This window comes from Acartia tonsa, chromosome 4, assembly GCF_053477335.1.
Source record: "Acartia tonsa isolate MP-2025a chromosome 4, ASM5347733v1, whole genome shotgun sequence".
Taxonomy (NCBI): Eukaryota; Metazoa; Arthropoda; class Copepoda; order Calanoida; family Acartiidae; genus Acartia; species Acartia tonsa.
In genome coordinates this window covers 3,033,255-3,051,042 of record NC_137263.1, presented here as the reverse complement: position 1 = coordinate 3,051,042, position 17,788 = coordinate 3,033,255, and the positions used below count along the sequence as shown (strand labels likewise).

At 32.8% G+C, this 17,788-nt stretch overlaps 2 protein-coding genes and 1 pseudogene across 2 annotated transcripts; 1 reads left to right on the top strand and 2 right to left on the bottom strand.

The window, feature by feature from the left end:
- Positions 1-10,789: 10,789 nt before the first annotated feature.
- On the bottom strand, positions 10,790-11,260 carry LOC145318182 (histone H4). The gene has a single exon (XM_080159530.1). The coding sequence runs from the start codon at positions 11,156-11,158 to the stop codon at positions 10,847-10,849; it is 312 nt and encodes a 103-aa protein (XP_080015656.1). The 5' UTR covers positions 11,159-11,260; the 3' UTR covers positions 10,790-10,846.
- Positions 11,234-12,869, top strand: LOC145318150 (histone H3-like; annotated as a pseudogene).
- A 2,613-nt stretch (positions 12,870-15,482) lies between these two features.
- On the bottom strand, positions 15,483-15,878 carry LOC145318181 (histone H2A-like). The gene has a single exon (XM_080159529.1). It carries the CDS (start codon positions 15,876-15,878, stop codon positions 15,501-15,503), a length of 378 nt encoding a protein of 125 aa, XP_080015655.1. The 3' UTR covers positions 15,483-15,500.
- Between the last annotated feature and the right edge of the window lie 1,910 nt (positions 15,879-17,788).

The window sequence follows — 17,788 nt, the reverse complement described above, 5'->3', positions numbered from 1 at the left end:
AACACTCAGCTTGATTAATCAACCAATCAAAATTCACCAAAGTCCCCAAAGTTGTTAGGCCAACTAATAAGAAAACGTTATTATAAAACTTTGGGGACTAGTATAATAAACAGCCCATTGTCCCCTCTCTCTCTGGTTGTTAGTACATTTAGCATGCTTCTAATTGAAAATAAAAATAATGAAAAGTACATCTTAACTAAAAAAAATCCTATTTCAATGTTTCGATTATGCAATAGTTACTAAAGCGATTCTATTTATAATTCTAGATTTAACAAGGATGAAATAATCCAATAATATCTTTTCTCGTATTCATTCGAATCCGGTGGATAGGAACCGGTTCTCATCCATACGAAAAAACTATGTCTAGCATCGTATTATATCCAGCTTTCTACGAATATAAAAATGTACAATCATAAGATTAAAGCCAATTTTTTAGCCCGTGCCTTCGGCACCTCGGGGCTAAAAAACTGGTTTTAATCTTATAATTGTACATTCTATATCCGCGGAAAGCGGTTTATAATACGATGAAAGAAATAACTATTACTAAGTTGCTACACTTGTAAAACTATGGTAGGCAGCAAATTAACAAATACAAATAAATTAAATATGACAAATCTTACAATGGATATAGTATACTTGGAAATATTGCCAGGGGAAAATTTGTCGTCAATTTTGTTTGCTAATATGGAACTCATTTATTGGTCAGTTTGTTCATTTAGTAGGAGGGGATGGGGGCTATCGATGTTTTAGCCCGCTGCAAGTTTCACTTTTTTAGAGAACACGAAAATCTGGTATAGCATCTAAGTGATTATAAATCCATTATTAGACATTTCATTAGAAAATTGTGTAATAGACGTATTTGAAATATAGAAAAGCTTCGCTTATTAAAAAATGTGTCATAATGGATATATTATTACATGGATCTTACACCAGATTTTTATATTCTCTAATAAAGTGAAATAACGGTTTCCCCTCCTCCCTTTGAACTCATTTATCTCAATACCTCCCCTCCTACTGGATGAACGAACTGACCAATAAGTGTGTCTATATTAGCAAGCTAAATTGACGACAATTTTTCCTCTGTCATAATATCCAATTATATTCTACATCCATTAATGTGTCATATTTATATCATTATTTCTTTTTATAAATTAAACATGTTTCAAATCGATGATTTCAACTACATAGAAATTTTATACACTTAAAATCAACATCCTATATGAAAAGTTCGGAGGTAGATTTGTTTTTCTTTACTTAAAAATTTTATTTAACATGTCAATGTTATTTATGAATTTTTTAAAGATATACGTGTTTAGTAGTTATAATAAATATATATTAGCCAAAAAATATTTAGTTATTAAAATGTCATCTAATGACACGTTTGCAACAATCAATATATTATTACTTAGATGTTGCACCAGAGTTTTTTGTACTCTGATAATGTAATGCTCTCAGCTGGCTAAAATATCCATACCATTTACCTCATCTTCTCCCCTTCTACTGGATGTACGAACTGACCAATAAATAAGATTTTCTCATTTCTACGTCTATCCTATATTTATTAGTCTTTAAGGAGATAAAAATATTCTCTACATCTTAACTGCCATAACTTTGAATTTATCATGTGATTATTTCAACTTATCTCTAATGATAAACAAATCAAAGGCCGAAGAAAACAATTTCCCAGTATTACATCGTATTACAGATAATTTTCCACGAATATTAAAATAAAATCATAAAATTATTATCAGTTTTGTTAGCCCGGGCCTTCGTTAACATTTATAAATAAATTGGAAAGCTAGGAAAAAAAATAAACAAAATATTTACAGTATGGATTTAAACCGATCATTAATGTCCACTGGATTATAACCGGTTCTCAGCCATACTGAAATATCATGTATAGCATCGTATTACAAAAAAATCCACTAATTTTAAAATAAAATCATAATATTGATACCAGTTTTGTTAGTCCGGGCCTTCGTAAACATTTATACATTAATTGAAAGATTCAGAAAAAAAAACAAATAAACAAAATATTTACTGTCGAAAATCTGACCCTGAATTATAGCCACCATTTCCTACAGCTGCGCTACCTATGAACTCAATTTTCTCTGTTACAATGTTATAAGAATATTTCTCGTATTCATTCGAATCCGGTGGATAGGAACAGGTTCTCATCCATACGAAAAACCTATGTCTAGCATTGTATTATATCCAGTTTTCTACGAATATAGAAATATACAATCATAAGATTAAAACTAGTTTTTTTAGCCGGTGCCTTCGGCACCACGGGGCTAAAAAAACTAGTTTTAATCTTATAATTGTACATTCTATATCCGCAGAAAGCTGTTTATAATACGATGCGAGAAATAACTATTCTCGTATTCATTCGAATCCGGTGGATAGGAACCGGTTCTCATCCATACGAAAAAAAACTATATCTAGCATCGTAGTATATCCAGCTTTCTACGAATATAAAAATGTACAATCATAAGATTAAAGCCAGTTTTTTTAGCCCGTGCCTTCGGCACCTCGGGGCTAAAAAAACTGGTTTTATTTTTATAATTGTACATTCTATATCCGCGGAAAGTTGTTTATAATACGATGCGAGAAATAACTATTAATTTTATTTTTCTATGTTCAGTTTGCTAAAATTATGGATATAAAATATACGTGGATATTATGACAGGGTAAAAATTGTCGTCAATTATAAAGTTGCTATCATGGAACATTATTTATTGGCCATTTCGTTCATCCAGTAGGAGGGGAGTGGTAAGGTTAAACGGAGTTGATGGGGGTAATACTAAATTTAGCCAGCTAAAAGTTTCACTTATTAAAGTACATGATGATCTGGTGTAAGATCCAATTAATAATAAATCCATTGTAAAATTATCTTGAAATTCTGTGAAAACGAAGGATATTTTACAATTTTCTCCTAAATTTCCATTGAAAAAAATTTCGCTTAAATTTCTTTCATCAGATTTTCTAAATTCAAAATTCTTTTTTAAATAGTTACAAAAAACTTAATTAAGTATTTTGTGCTTCAAATGCACAGTTGAAGAAATTAACTATCTAAGCTTTTCTACAATTGAGATATCTATAATACAAAATAGAACGATGTCTCTCTATCCGTCTGTCTGTCTGTCCCTGCCCCCCCCCCCAAAAAAAAAAATTCCCCCACCAAAATTTTTTTTTTAGTTTTTAAAATCTAAAATACGAGAAATTAGGTTAATCAAACCTCTTGGGGCAAAGCCCTAGATGCTTGGGGCGAAGCTGCTAGTGAATGAATATAGGAATAATAAATTGACAGGGGAAAAGTTGTCGTCAATTAAGCTTATTAATATGGTTATAATTTACTCGTTAATTAGTTCGTTCATCCAGTAGGAAGGAAGGAGCTTTGGGTAAAGGAGTTGGATGGGGGGTATCGTTATTTCAACCAGCTGCGAGGATCACTTTATTAGAGTACATTAAAATCTGGTGCAACATCCAAGTAATAATAAATATATCCATTGAGTTTGTTAAAAGTTTTGTATTAAAAAGTATTTATTTTATTTTTTACAAATAACCAAGCGACAAATTTTTGATTTATCATTTAAATTTTTTTCAAAGTATGCAAATCAATAATTTTACAATATTAATTTGTTTCATATTCAATGTGTTCTACCATAAACGCGAAAATATCATCCCTGAAAATTTATAAACTGAAAAACACAGTCCTCATATGGTTCTCCTTTACAGTGTAGCATCTCATAGGTCCTGGGAAGATTTATAATTATTTTGGGGGTGTGTACCACCACCCTCCCAAGAGAAATCATCCTGAGAAAAATTATTTATAACTCTTTTTCTCAATAAAACTCAAATGCCCCTAGAGGCCTTCAGGGCCATAGCCGCTAGTAGCAGATATGTGAAAATGGATTATGTAATATTAATGATTAGAGTAAAGTTGAAGAATATGATAATAACACTTTTTTGGCAGATGTGATGGACCATCACCATTAAACTATTGTGAATTATTAAGTTTATGAAGTGTTTTTATTTAAAAATTTACAGCTTTGACCATGATCAATTGTACACAGGGATCTAAAGGGATAAGACAATGGCCGATAAACTGATGTACATCCCTAATGCTGATACACAAAATTAACCCTGCTGTAGATTACAATTAATGGTTGAAACATTTGACACTCAACTTAATTAATCAACCAATAAAAAATTCGTAAATGTTCCAAAAGTTGTAAAGGCAACGATTAAGAAAAACGCTATTATAAAACTTTGGGGACTAGTGTAATAAACAGTCCAATTTCCCCTCCCTCCCTGAAAATGAGATATTTGGCACAATAAGAAAAACTATCTTAATTCCAATAATTCTACCAACAATAAAAAAAGACCATTTTCATTCAATGTTATTTAACAAGTAACAGAATGTATATCTGTCTGTAGTTTAAGATCACGCGAACCGGCGGACCGATTTGGTTCTCCTTTACACTGAAGCTTTTTTAAAGATTAAGGGATGGTTTATAAATATTTTTGAGGAGGAAACTTCAACTCTCACAGGAGAAATCTCCTCTGAAAAAAAATACACCACCCCAAATAATTTTTACTTTTTCTTTAAAAACTAAAAATATCAAAATACTTTTATCCCTTCTATGCGAATAAATAATAAAAATTATGATTTTTCAACCAGAAATTATACACAACCTTAATACAAATTAAGTTTTACTTTTAGAAAAAGCAAGGCTTTATTATAATTTTTGTATTTACGTACGTACGTAACAGTTAGCTCTTTCAGTTAATTTGGGCATGTTAGAATTGTTCTATCGATATCAAACTTTGGATGATGATTCCTTCAACGGCTAGGTACAATTTAGAAAGCATAGCAACTCTATAATCGTTACCAGAATGTCCATACGCTAAATCAAAACCTGCTGTTATTTTTTACTTTTTTGTATGACATAATCATCCTATTCATCTGATTTTTGATACATTGAATTCTAGGACATTAAAGTAAAAAATTTTAAGCAAAGTATCTCTAAAATCAAGTCCTAAAATGTAAGTATGTCCCTAAACAGAATTCTGTATTTACTCAATTTAGCCGCAAGTTTATATACAATACAGTTTATTCCTTTAGATTAATTTTATGCTTTGACGATCTGCAAGTGTTCATATTTTTTTTGTTTTACAGATTGATTTCAGAGCTTCGCTTTTATGGATGTTGTCATATTGTTTAATGATGTTCAAGGTGTTACATACTAGGGGTTGGATGATTTATTGCTTATATGATCAACAACCGTCTGCGCCCCTAGTATTAAAGGTCATATATATTCGAATGGTTATAAAAGAACAGAAAAATATGCTAAAACCATCTAGAATTAAACCTAAAAAACAGCCTTAAACCATTCCAGTACATATGTAAAGCTTCTCTGTAATGAAGAACTCAATCGTTCCATTAATCATCGAAATATTGAGCTACTGACAAAGTCTCAATTTGTTATGAGTATAATAAAAAGAAAAATAAAAGAGTGTAGAGATTTTAAGTAACAAATAAGTCCATATATAAAACATTTAGTAAATCCCATGGTTTGACCGTGACAATTAGCATTATAATAAACATAATTTACTCTTTTTATAGCATACTAGAGGCTACGCCCCTAGAGGCCTCTAGTGGCACTTTAAATGTGTTTTTTGTTCAAGTCTCTACGATACTTCTTTATGTTACGTTCAAGTCTCTCAAATATTTTTTAAAAATTTCGATTTTATTGTGATTTCTCTTGGGAGGGTGGTGGTACCCTCCCACAAAATAGTTATAAACCTTCCCGGGACCTATGGGAAGCTACCCTGTTAAGTAGAACCCGATCAGTTCAGCGGTAAGCGAGATCCTTCAGTACAGACAGACAGACAGACATCCTGTTACTTTATTATAAGGATTTCATATTTTAATAGGAATCTTAATGAAAATTGTAGAAATATCTATTCCCGCTATCTTTTAGTTTTGCCTAACAGTATATTCTACCACATAAGTTCCCCAATAATAGTTTATAGGTATACCAAAATGTTGATTTTATTTACCCTTTGTTTTTATAACATTTTTAAAACTACATTGTAAATTAGTTTTTACTTCATCATATTATAGACAGCTTTCCACGGATATCAAAATGAAAATCATAAGACTATAACCAGATTTGTTAGCCCCGAGGACCCGGGTATTAATTATATGATTTGTATTTTATTATTCGTATGGCTACGAACCGGTTCTAATCCAGAGAATATCAATCGGATTTGAAGCCATACTGGAAAATAAAAACATTATGAAAATTGTCAATATAAAATTATAAATGATCTTATTTTTGCAATTGCATCTATCGAGTTTATTATCATTTAACTTAAAACTGGTATTTGTACTTCAAGATTTTAAATGCATAAAAAAAAACATTAATTTTAAATCAATTTAGCATAAATCAGTTTATTTTCTTAGTTTAAAAACAATTGATAAATTGAAAAATTCCTAAAACAAACAAAAAAAATCAAGTTTTACACCTTACCCAAAATGCTTTGTTTTTCTTTTTAGAAACACATATTTTCACCCAAAACTAAAAGTCACACTTAAAAATTTCAACAAAATGACACTTAGCCTTATTTTAACACAGATTAAAACACTTTTAAATTTGTCTTTATTAAATCATTTATACTTTAAATAAATCACTTTCATTTTTAAAAAAACTTTTATTTTATTCGAAGAATTATTCACATTTAATTAACTTAGATTTTATTAGTGTGTTGTTATGAAAGCTATAAAATGACTGCAACTAATATTTGCATACAACTCACAACTGGACCCCTCTTATAGAGTAGAGCTCTCTCATTTTCATATAGCATCTCTCTCTCTCTCTCTCATTCTTTTATTGTTTATCTCTCTCTCTCTCTCTCTCTTGTTATCTCTCTCATTCTCTTCTTGTTCATCTCTCTCCCTCTCAGAATGTCCATATGAGAAAACTCAATTCAGAACTCTGCATTAGTGAGGGGGAGGGGGGGGGGAGAACAACTTAGTAGTAGAATTAAACTCGACGACGGCTAAATATGTATGTTTCTACTATAGCACATAGGATGCCTAAATACGCACGGAAAAGCTTTTTAAAAAAGAGGGGGGGCCGGAGCTGAGGAAAAGCGGGTACTTTAGGCGAGAACTATTAAAAAGCACCCCCACGCCCTTGGCTTTTACCCCCCTTTTGCGCTGCTCATGAAACTCATCTTTATATTTATTTTTATGTATATTACATATATATAAAAATAACATTTATATATGTTAAATATATGTTTTTTCAGTGCTAAACGCGCGCATCCGTCATTTTTAGCCTTTGATTGAATACTTTTAGATAGTCATAACATTGTCACAGTTTCTAAACAACTAAATAGTTTGAAAGGTATATTAGCGTGTTTGGTAAGATATCTAAAACAGCATTTTTTTTTTCAGCAAAACTTAAAACAAATCCTTTTAAATCAATGCTAATTACTTCGCCTCTAGCCTCCAGGGGCTCTGTATTCGAAGAGTATGGAAAGGGCAAAAAATAGCCTAAAACCACCACAAGACTTAAATCTGGAAATGAAATAGCCTAAAATCATCTAGAAACATATGTGAAACTTTTTTTCTTTATTAATCAAGTTACTTTAAAGAAGAACTAGTAGCTGCGTCTTTAGTATCTAGGGATATGAGAGGGCAGAAAAATAGCTTAAAACCATACAACGTTTTCTCAAAAAAAAGCTTACTACTTTATAAAGAAGAATGGACTGAAAAATGTACAATATTTACATAGATACATACACTACAAAATATTTACACTACAAAAACATGTTCAGGTTGACCACTTAAATTGGAATAACAAATTTCAAATTTATAGGTTCTTTTCAATATAAATAGATAGTAGATAGATAAATAGAGGGATGTATGGGTGGATTATTTGATAGATGGATAGATAGATTGATATATGGATAGATAAATAGATAAATAGATATAGTAAGATATCTAGATTGGGGAGGTTTTGTAAATTTTTTATTTAAAAGATTTGAAATTGTGTTTTTTTTCAAACCTTTATTTTTAAGCTTAAGAGGAAGAATGAGAATAATATTCTAGAAAAAATGGTATCTTTAAAGAGTAAACTTTATTTTAGAATATTTTTACCTGAAAAAAAGTTAAAGGTAACAACTTGAAATTAAATAAAAAAAATTCAAAATTTATGAATTTTTCTTTAAACCTTAATTTTTAACCAGAAAAAGAAGCATTTTATTCAAGAAAAACGAGTAGCATATCCCTCATTTTCATGACGTCACATTGAGCGACTGTTACATTTACATTTACAGAAAAAACGAATATCTTTAAATAATATTTTAGAATATTTTCACAAAAAAAGTTATGGGTAGCCAGTATGCCTTTGAATCCGATTGATATCTGCTGGACTTTTAGCCCCTCCAAAAAATTTTCGCAGTAGATTTTCCCCTATTTCTAGACCCTGCGGGGGGCTCTAACCCTGCGGGGCAATCACCTAACCCAACTTAACCTTACCTAACCTAAAATAACCTACCAAAAGCTACTGTAAAATTACGATGACACTCCCCTTAAAAGGCGTCGCCACGAAAGGGACTATACCCGAAAATTGTATTATTCCACTCAGAATAAATTCAATTGAATTTCAATAGATAGACACCCTGAAAGATAAAGTGTGAAACTTAAGTAGGTAAGCAAAGCTTTCAAAACACAAAATTCAATGACTTATGCTTTAAAAAGACACTCTCTGACATTATTTTATTACCGAAAAAATATTTATGTAATGCATGCACATTTTTTTTACATAAACAAGAACAATTATAACAAAGAAAAGGCAGCAAAAGTATGAATTATCGTATACTAGAAATCATATTATTTGGCAATTTGTATTAAACTAGTGGATGCACCCGTAGCATTTAGGAGCTATGTTACCTCGTACGGGCGGGATTACAGTCCAGGACCTTCTCGACATGGTGTACTGTCTAGGCCTTGGTCCAGCAATCCAGGAGAACTAAGGATGACTGGTAAGTACCCTTCTCTGTCCAAACACCCAAGGATATTAGGTTAAGTAACATTCAACAGACAACCAACTCTCTGTGATGCACGACCTTTGTCTGAGAAGTCCCAACTGTGCATGGTAATGAGTTGTGCCTGTTTTGGGCCAAGGCATTCCCCCTACTCTAACTATTTATGTCGCGCATCTGACATAGCAGCAGTAGGAACAATTTTTAACGTCTTTAGTTATGACGCGGTGTCGGCCCGAGATTCGAACCTATCACCTTCCCGACAACGAGCGGATGCGCTACGTGTTGAGCCACGGTCGCGGGTTTAAGGAGCTATGTATTCGAAGAGGTAAGGAAAACAGCCTAAAACCAAACTAAGATATAAAAATGTAATTATTAAAATCATCCAGGGACCTATAAGAAGCTTCCATAAAATGGAGAATCGGTTCAGTAATTATCAAAATCTTAAGCTACAGACAAAAAAATCTTACGTGTTTAAATATTGAGTAACTAAAGTTTTGAAAAGGATTTGGTTGCAAAGGGTTATCAGAAAATTTGGCTCGGCAGCTGCGCGTAAGCCTCGGTCAAATCAATCAATTCATAACTTTAAAAATCAGCTCGTTGTCTAAACCTCTTCCTAACAGTCAATCCATTTTTCGCAATTTCTTTTTTTTTTGCACACATAAGGGTTTAAGGCTGAGGCCTATGCGCGGCTGAGGGTCGGCCTTGGGTTGTAGCCTAGGATTTTTTCTCTTTTTAATTTTCCAATGCAATAAATCTTGCGCTTATTATTTTCGCTGTTATGTATGTTGTCATCCTTGTTTGCAAAGAATGAAAGTCTTATAGGAATGGATACAGGATATACGTATATATAATAACATGTGAAAAACTGTCTTCAATTTAGCTTGCTAATACAAACCTCATTTTTTGGCCAGTTTGCTCATTCAGTAGGAGGGGAAGGTGTATGAGGAGTATCATCATTTAGCCAGTTGCAAGCATCACTTTATTAGAGTACATAAAAAACATGTGCAATATCCAAGTAATAATATTTAAATCAATTGTTATATAAACACATTGACCTCAAAAAGATTAATTTTGTCATTTTTTAAAGCGCAGTCTAATTTGTTTATCTTAGGAAAAAGCTATTACTAACAAGCGAAATAAATCTAAAATGATTTTTGGATTATTACTACTTAGCGTTGCTTCTCAATTTGCTCAAAAATCCCCCGAAAAAATCACGTTTAGGTTTCGTGATTTTTTGGAATTAATTTAGTTGTTGGTAGAAGCTGTGTTATACTTCGCTTTTACGTTATGAAGTTAAATCAATGACCTAAACTTTTTTTCCTCAGTTAAAAGTTTGAAATTCTAAGTACACTTATTTGTACACAAAAGAATGCATACTAAAGTACATTAAGGAATTTTAACTATTTAGGAAAAAATGTATTAGATAGATATTAGTAATGGATATAGTAAACGTGGATATATGGACAAGGGGAAAAAGTGTCGTCAATTTAGGTTCCTATATTGGTTCTCATTTACTGGTCAGGTCGATCATCCAGTAGGAGGGGAGAGGGTGTAACTGAAGCAACATACTAGTAATAATATGTCGATTATTATATCGCGTAATAATTATTAATAGTTTAGATGAACAAAGGTGAAGTAACTGAATGATGAACACATTCACATATTATTCTATTTTGATGTATTATACAATACATTTAAAACAGAATTATAAATAGAATATCTCTTTTAGTTAAAAATGGTTGGCCCTGAATAGGGCCGTTTGTTGTATACAGTGAGCAGTAGTTTAACCTCCGAATCCGTAGAGGGTGCGGCCTTGCCTCTTGAGAGCATAGACAACATCCATAGCAGTGACAGTCTTCCTCTTGGCGTGTTCAGTATAGGTGACAGCATCTCTGATAACGTTCTCAAGAAAAACCTTCAAAACACCACGAGTCTCCTCGTAGATCAGTCCAGAGATACGCTTGACGCCACCACGGCGAGCTAAACGCCTGATAGCGGGCTTGGTGATGCCCTGGATGTTGTCTCTCAACACCTTCCTGTGCCTCTTTGCGCCTCCTTTACCGAGTCCCTTTCCTCCTTTGCCTCTGCCGGTCATCTTGTTAGTTTAATTTCCAAAATAAAACTCAGCTGATAAACTCGATGACGCTATACTTATACCCAACTCACACGAATGCCTCGACCTCCTATTGGATGCACGTCTCGTCGATCCAGTACAACACCAGCGCGCCTCAGAAGTGTGGTTACATGCCGCATGGGGAAGCGGTGGGGTATATTACTAAAAGGAGGAAGGGAGGGAGGGAGGAATGTCAGCTTGTGTGTTATTTCAGGAGAACAAAGAAGTTTGGAGGGTAATCCACAAATCAAAACATTAGGTTTCTTAACCTCTAAATATATATTTTATTTAAAGCTATTAAAAAAGATTTATATAAAGATAAAAAATAACATAATTTTCTAAACTTTTTAAAAGCCATTTTTTTTAATTAGGGTCTGTCCATCCGTATGTCCGTAACAGATGGCAAATTTTGACATGTTGGAATTGTCCAATCGATTTCAAATTTATCCAGATTATTCCTGTAACAGTTTATGACTATTATTACAACATATTTTTTTTCTTTCAAAATAATAATATTACTTTATTAGGCAAAGCAAATGTTATATTATTTTGTATTTAAGCAGTTCTGCAATAGATTTACATACAATTTTGTATAGATATTATGTCTATTGAGTTAAAAGTGTTAATCAGTGCTTGTTTGTTTTCTATTTCTATTGTTTTCCCGTTTCAGTCTAGAAGGGTATCTCCAATCTTCCTACAGAAATCACCCCTAGAAACATTAGTCCCCCCAAAAAACAACTAATATTAACATTGGGAGAGTCATCCCCCACCCACCCACCCTCCTTGAGTGCATCTAAAGGCTTCTAGGGGGCGTAGCCGCTAGTAAATGATAAGTATATATTAGTATTTTTTTCTGTAAATAAATTTTAACATTTTCACTAGCAGTTGTCTTAAAACTATATGAAATAGGGTTTTATTTAATATGGACATTGCCACATATTTAGACTTGATTATAGAGATGCTTCGCTTATAACTTTGTACTTACTAACGTCTTAATAATTAAATGTATATAAAATTATCATATCATGTATAAAAATGTAGCAACGAAGCTACCAAAATTATCATGTTTAAAACTGATATACTGTAATGAAATTAGAATTACTGCGATTTAGAATTATTGCATCTTTTTGCTTGGGAATCAGCATGTAAAGTTTTAAATTAATGGGATGATTATAATCCGGTATTCATACTCAAATTAAGAAATAAAGCTCTCTGTTGCGGATAAACTAGCTTTGCTTTTAAAAATTAAATAAAATATTATTCAAAAAATATGACAAAACCCTTTATTTTTTCCTGATGCGTAATAAGTTGGCGTCAGGTAGCTGTATCATACATTTTATTAATTTTAAACCCCTAAACATTTGTGTGCATGTATAGTTCTGTGATATTCCCGCGCCAATTTTGAATTTCTACTACACCCCACCTCCCCCGCGCATATTTTCTGCCTATAGTGTCCCTTAACATATTTCCCTCTCTTTTTAAAGATTTTTAAAGCTTCCCTTCCAGCGTCTGGTCAGGGAGATTGCCCAGGACTTCATAACCGACCTCAGGTTCCAGTCCAGCGCCGTCATGGCTCTGCAGACTGGTTGGTCTCTTTGAGGACACCAACCTGTGCGCCATCCACGCCAAGAGGGTCACCATCATGCCCAAGGATATCCAGCTCGCCAGGAGAATACGTGGAGAACGTGCCTAAGTTATCTGCCTACCGATCGACAACAGAAATTTAGAAAACGGCTCTTTACAGAGCCAACTATTTTTTTCCACGAGATACATTCTTTGTCAACTATTGAAATTTTAATCTGCTAATAAACTAGTTGTTTCAGAAAGTCAAAAATCATCGGCTTAGTTACATAGCTGAGGCAATATATTTAAGTTTCCCTGAATGAACGAACTTGTCCATATTTAAAGCTGAATTTAAAACTTTCAAGACCTGCGATGCTCGTTTATTCTTCACATGTTAATAGGAGTAAATTTTGTATTTTTAACGCTGAAGACATACAAGCTTTAATTTTAGTATGTTAACAAAGTATCACAAAAAAGTTTTTGTCTATAAATACAATTAGATGCTAATTAATTCTACGCTTGGTTTATATAATTATAAAAACAGAGAGGGGACAATGGGCTTTTTAATACACTAGTCCCCAAAGTTGTATAATAACGTTTTCTCGTATTCATTCGAATCCGGTGGATAGGAACCGGTTCTCGTCCATACGAAAAAACTATGTCTAGCATCGTATTATATCCAGCTTTCTACGAATATAGAAATGTACAAATATGAGATTAAAACCAGTTTTTTAGCCGGTGCCTCCGGCACCTCGAGGCTAAAAAAACTAGTTTTAATTTCATATTTGTACTTTCTATATCCGCGGAAAGCCGTTTATAATACGATGCGAGAAATAACTATTCTTATTATTTGCTTATTGGCTCAACAAGTTTGACTTTCTACAGAAGGAGTAATTTTGTGTATCATCATTGGGGGTGAACATTAATTGATTGGCCATTGTCTTATCCCTTTAGAACTCTGGTTTATTTATGTCCTGTCTTCCATGAGCACCCCGGAGGTCCAGGACGGGCTCTCGTTACCCCTTTTCTAATTATTGAAGGCGGGGTTCTCCAAGACACAACTTGGCAACCTAATTATCAAGCATAGGTGTATTATGGCATGGTGTAAGGGTACAAAAACTCCCTAGCAAGAAAAAATGGGGGGGAAAGGAAATAGGGATAAAACCTCCCCTAACACCATGAACCTATGCTTAATAATCAGATGACCAAAGGTCAGTTTTCACAACAATATAAATGATTTTATTTTTTATGATTCCAAGACCTTTTTATCATTAAAAAATAAGAACATTTGATTGTTGTGTTAACCTCCCCATGTGTCAAAGACCTATTTCCTTTCAGGGAGGAAGTGCATTAGACCTTTTTCCTTCCTCCCTGACATGAAGGGTTAATTAATTACCCCTATATAGATAAATTCCTAGTAAAATATAAAGAAATAAGTGTAAAAGACCTCTATACAAACTTATTTCAAACGAATCACTTAAATTCTCAAGCAAAAATTGTACAAATTCTAATTTTCTTTTAAGCAATATGATTTTGTCAGATATATCTTGCGGGAAAAATGACCTAAAAGCAAGAAGTTTATCTAACTGAGCAATAGAAAAATTAACAACAAATTCTGTTGTTGAAAATAACCTTCTTATACAGCCCGTTATCCAAGTCATAAAATATTCAATCTCAGAAGTAAAAATTATCTTCGTAAGAATAATTTTTATTCTATTATCACTTGTAGTGTATCTTTATAATAGTTTTACAATGTTTTTAGAGAATTGTTTTAGAAAGTGTGACTGTGAAGGAACGGTGAACGGTCTGAGGTGAGGATTGCTAAAAACTGTTTTGCTTTGACTGAAAATTCTATATTTATACTTAACCCAAAAAAACGGTTGAATAAAATGAGTTTCACTTCCTTCCCCTTTTTCTTTTTGTGTAAAAATCACCCTCACAACCCTTTATTGATTCCCACTGCGCGCCAAAAAAAAGGGAATTTTTAACAGCTGTAACAAGCAACTGAAATAATTTAAAATATGTTTGGTAATTTCGGATGATTTTGGGTGGCATTGCTTCGTACCCCCCTCCCCTTACTTTAGATTTATTTCGATTTTGATTAAACCTTATTCTTTGTTTTATGACCAATGAACATCTGTTCTAAACCTTGCTTTATCTTTTATGCTTCGCTACTTGAGGATATTGGCGTCATTTCTTTTTTTAATTTTTCGACATAAATAATTTTTAAAGAGCACAAATTTTAGTTTTATCTCTTGCTGCTATTAATAAACATTTATCGAGTTTAAAACAAAAGTTCTGTAAAAAAAAAAGTTGTTATGGTCATTTTTTTTTATCAATCTTAACTCAGTGATCTTTAAGTAAAAGACAATAAACTCATATTCATATGTAGTGAGGTAAGGATGTTAGATCTGTGGAAACGTTTGGTCGGACAAGGGATGTTACATAAGAGCTTCGCTTCAAAGTAGCAGGTTATAGAATGAAACACAGGTTGATTAAAAGGACAAAGGTCTTTATTGTTTTTTTTTATTCAGACCGGGAGGTATTTTCAGAAAGTGTACTAACACCTACAAAGAGAGATTGGCCCCTTAAATATACTGCACCCGCCAAAACGATTTCTTAAGTGTCACTACTATCATGGTTTGTATTGAATACATCTAGATAATAAATAAGAAATATTTCTCAATATGTAATATTTTTAGCTCTCTTTAAAGAGAGCGTTTTCAGGTACAGAGGTAGAGTAGCAGATACGGTAATCTTATTAAGCCTTGTTCTTCTCAGACTTCTTGGGTAGGAGAACAGCCTGGATGTTGGGGAGGACACCTCCCTGGGCGATAGTGACACCGCTCAACAGCTTGTTCAACTCCTCGTCGTTCCGGATGGCCAGTTGCAGATGTCTGGGAATGATTCTGGTCTTCTTGTTGTCTCTGGCGGCATTACCGGCCAACTCAAGAACCTCAGCGGCCAAGTATTCCATGACAGCAGCCATGTAGACAGGGGCACCAGCTCCAACACGCTCAGCATAGTTACCCTTGCGGAGCAGACGGTGGATACGTCCGACAGGGAATTGGAGACCAGCTCTGCTTGAACGGGACTTTGCCTTTCCCTTCACTTTTCCTCCTTTTCCACGGCCAGACATATTGTAAGTTAATTAGTTGGAATAAGATATTAAACTGAATGACATTGGAATAGGTTTAACATATTTATACCTCTATCTGAATCCACACTATTTTAATTCTTTTCCCCTTTCCTTGACTAAATTGTCCCCCCACCCCCTTTAGTGTGTGTAGCCAACGTAACTTTGAAAATTTCCCCTATTTTCTCCTCCCCATATTTCAACAAAATCTCCACCCCCCTTATATCATTGTGATCTAGTGAATTATTAGGGTGTTTCTTTTTAAAAGCAAAACTTTTCTGTAGGTTTGTTTGAACGGTTAACTCTTTTCGTTAATTTAAACATTTTAGAATTGTTATATCGATTTCAATCTTTGCATGTTGATTCATATAACAATTTGGTACGATTTAAAAAGCTTAGCATCTGTATAACTTTACCAAAAAGTCCGCACGTTCAGTTAAAACATGCTGATTTTTAACTTTTTGACAAATTTTCTGTATGTTATAATGATTCTTAGGACAACAAGGTACATTGATATAAGCGAGTCATCTCTTTAATCAATTTCTTAATTCATGTAAAAGTTTGTTAGTAAATTAATGTACGGCTTATAAAGTTCTGAAACTCTACAAGAGTTACTGTTCGTTTGTCCTTCCTTCTGATTGTAGAGCTTCGCTTTTATGGATGTTGTAATCCTCGTTTCTAAATATTTATCTTTCCTCTCTTAAAGCCTTTCCATTCATTTTGTAGCATATTTACAAAATAATTGTCTTTTTCTTGTCTGTATGACAAATTACTTATCTTTTTTTACAGGACCATAGGATTTATATGTCTGTTTACAAAAGGATAGTAATCTATTCTTAATCTAATAAAAAATGCCTCAATTTTATTTAAAGACAATATCTTTCAACAATATAAAGGATTTAGTAAGAATATTATTTACATTAATTTATAAATCAGCCTTAAATGAATACTTAATATTTTTAATTCAAATAGGCTGGTAATTCTGTTTATCTAATAACAATTAGTTTGTGCTTTAATTTGGTAATTTAAAAAAAAATCTGATATAAAAGATAAAATAGGAATGTTTGGTTCCTAATAAACAGCTGTTTAGGATTACCCTTAACAAAATCAAATTTTACCGCCATTTTGTTGCAATAATATCCCGCTTTCACCTGCCATTTTTACCCGCGAAAACTGCACATAGCATACTAAACCAAGGATCTAAAGGGACAAGATACTGGCTAAAAAATTTATGTGCATCACCAAAGATGATACACAAAACTACCCCTCTAAATATCAAAATTAGTGGTTAAAACGTTTGGACGCTCTATCTACATTCTTTCCTGCTTCATTTAAGGAAGAATCGGAGCCAAAAAAATGGAATCAATCATTTAATTTTGTATTTTACATTCCGCGGAATACTGTCTGTAATATGATGAGATAAATAACATACCAAGATAAGGTATCCATTTGTTTGTAAATGAATTAGATGAAAAATAACTTCTACCATGTATCTTGTTAAAAATGTACATATAGAATTGTTATTTATTTCATCATATTATAAACAGATTTCCGCGGATATAGAATGTACAATTATTTTTAGCCCGTGCCTTCGGCACCTTGGGGCTAAAAAAACTGGTTTTGATCTTATGATTGTACATTTTTATATTCGTATACAGCTGGATATAATACGATGCTAGACATAGTTTTTTTTCGTATGAATGAGAACCGGTTTCTATCCGCCGGATTCGAATGAATACAAGAAAAGAATATTTTCACACAGTAAAAAATATTTATTAGGCCAAATGCTAAGGAATTTCTCAGGCTAGCCTATAAATTAGGATTTTTTAGTCTTGTATAGAATTTATGCTCATTAAAGCATCATGTATTTTTATTTATCTAACTGAAGATTGTTCTTGACATGAAACACTGTG

What these genes read in the sequence shown, in the direction of transcription:
- LOC145318181 (XM_080159529.1), bottom strand. Translation starts at nt 15,878, where the DNA reads ATGTCTGGCCGTGGAAAAGGAGGAAAAGTGAAGGGAAAGGCAAAGTCC.
- LOC145318182 (XM_080159530.1), bottom strand. Translation starts at nt 11,158, where the DNA reads ATGACCGGCAGAGGCAAAGGAGGAAAGGGACTCGGTAAAGGAGGCGCA.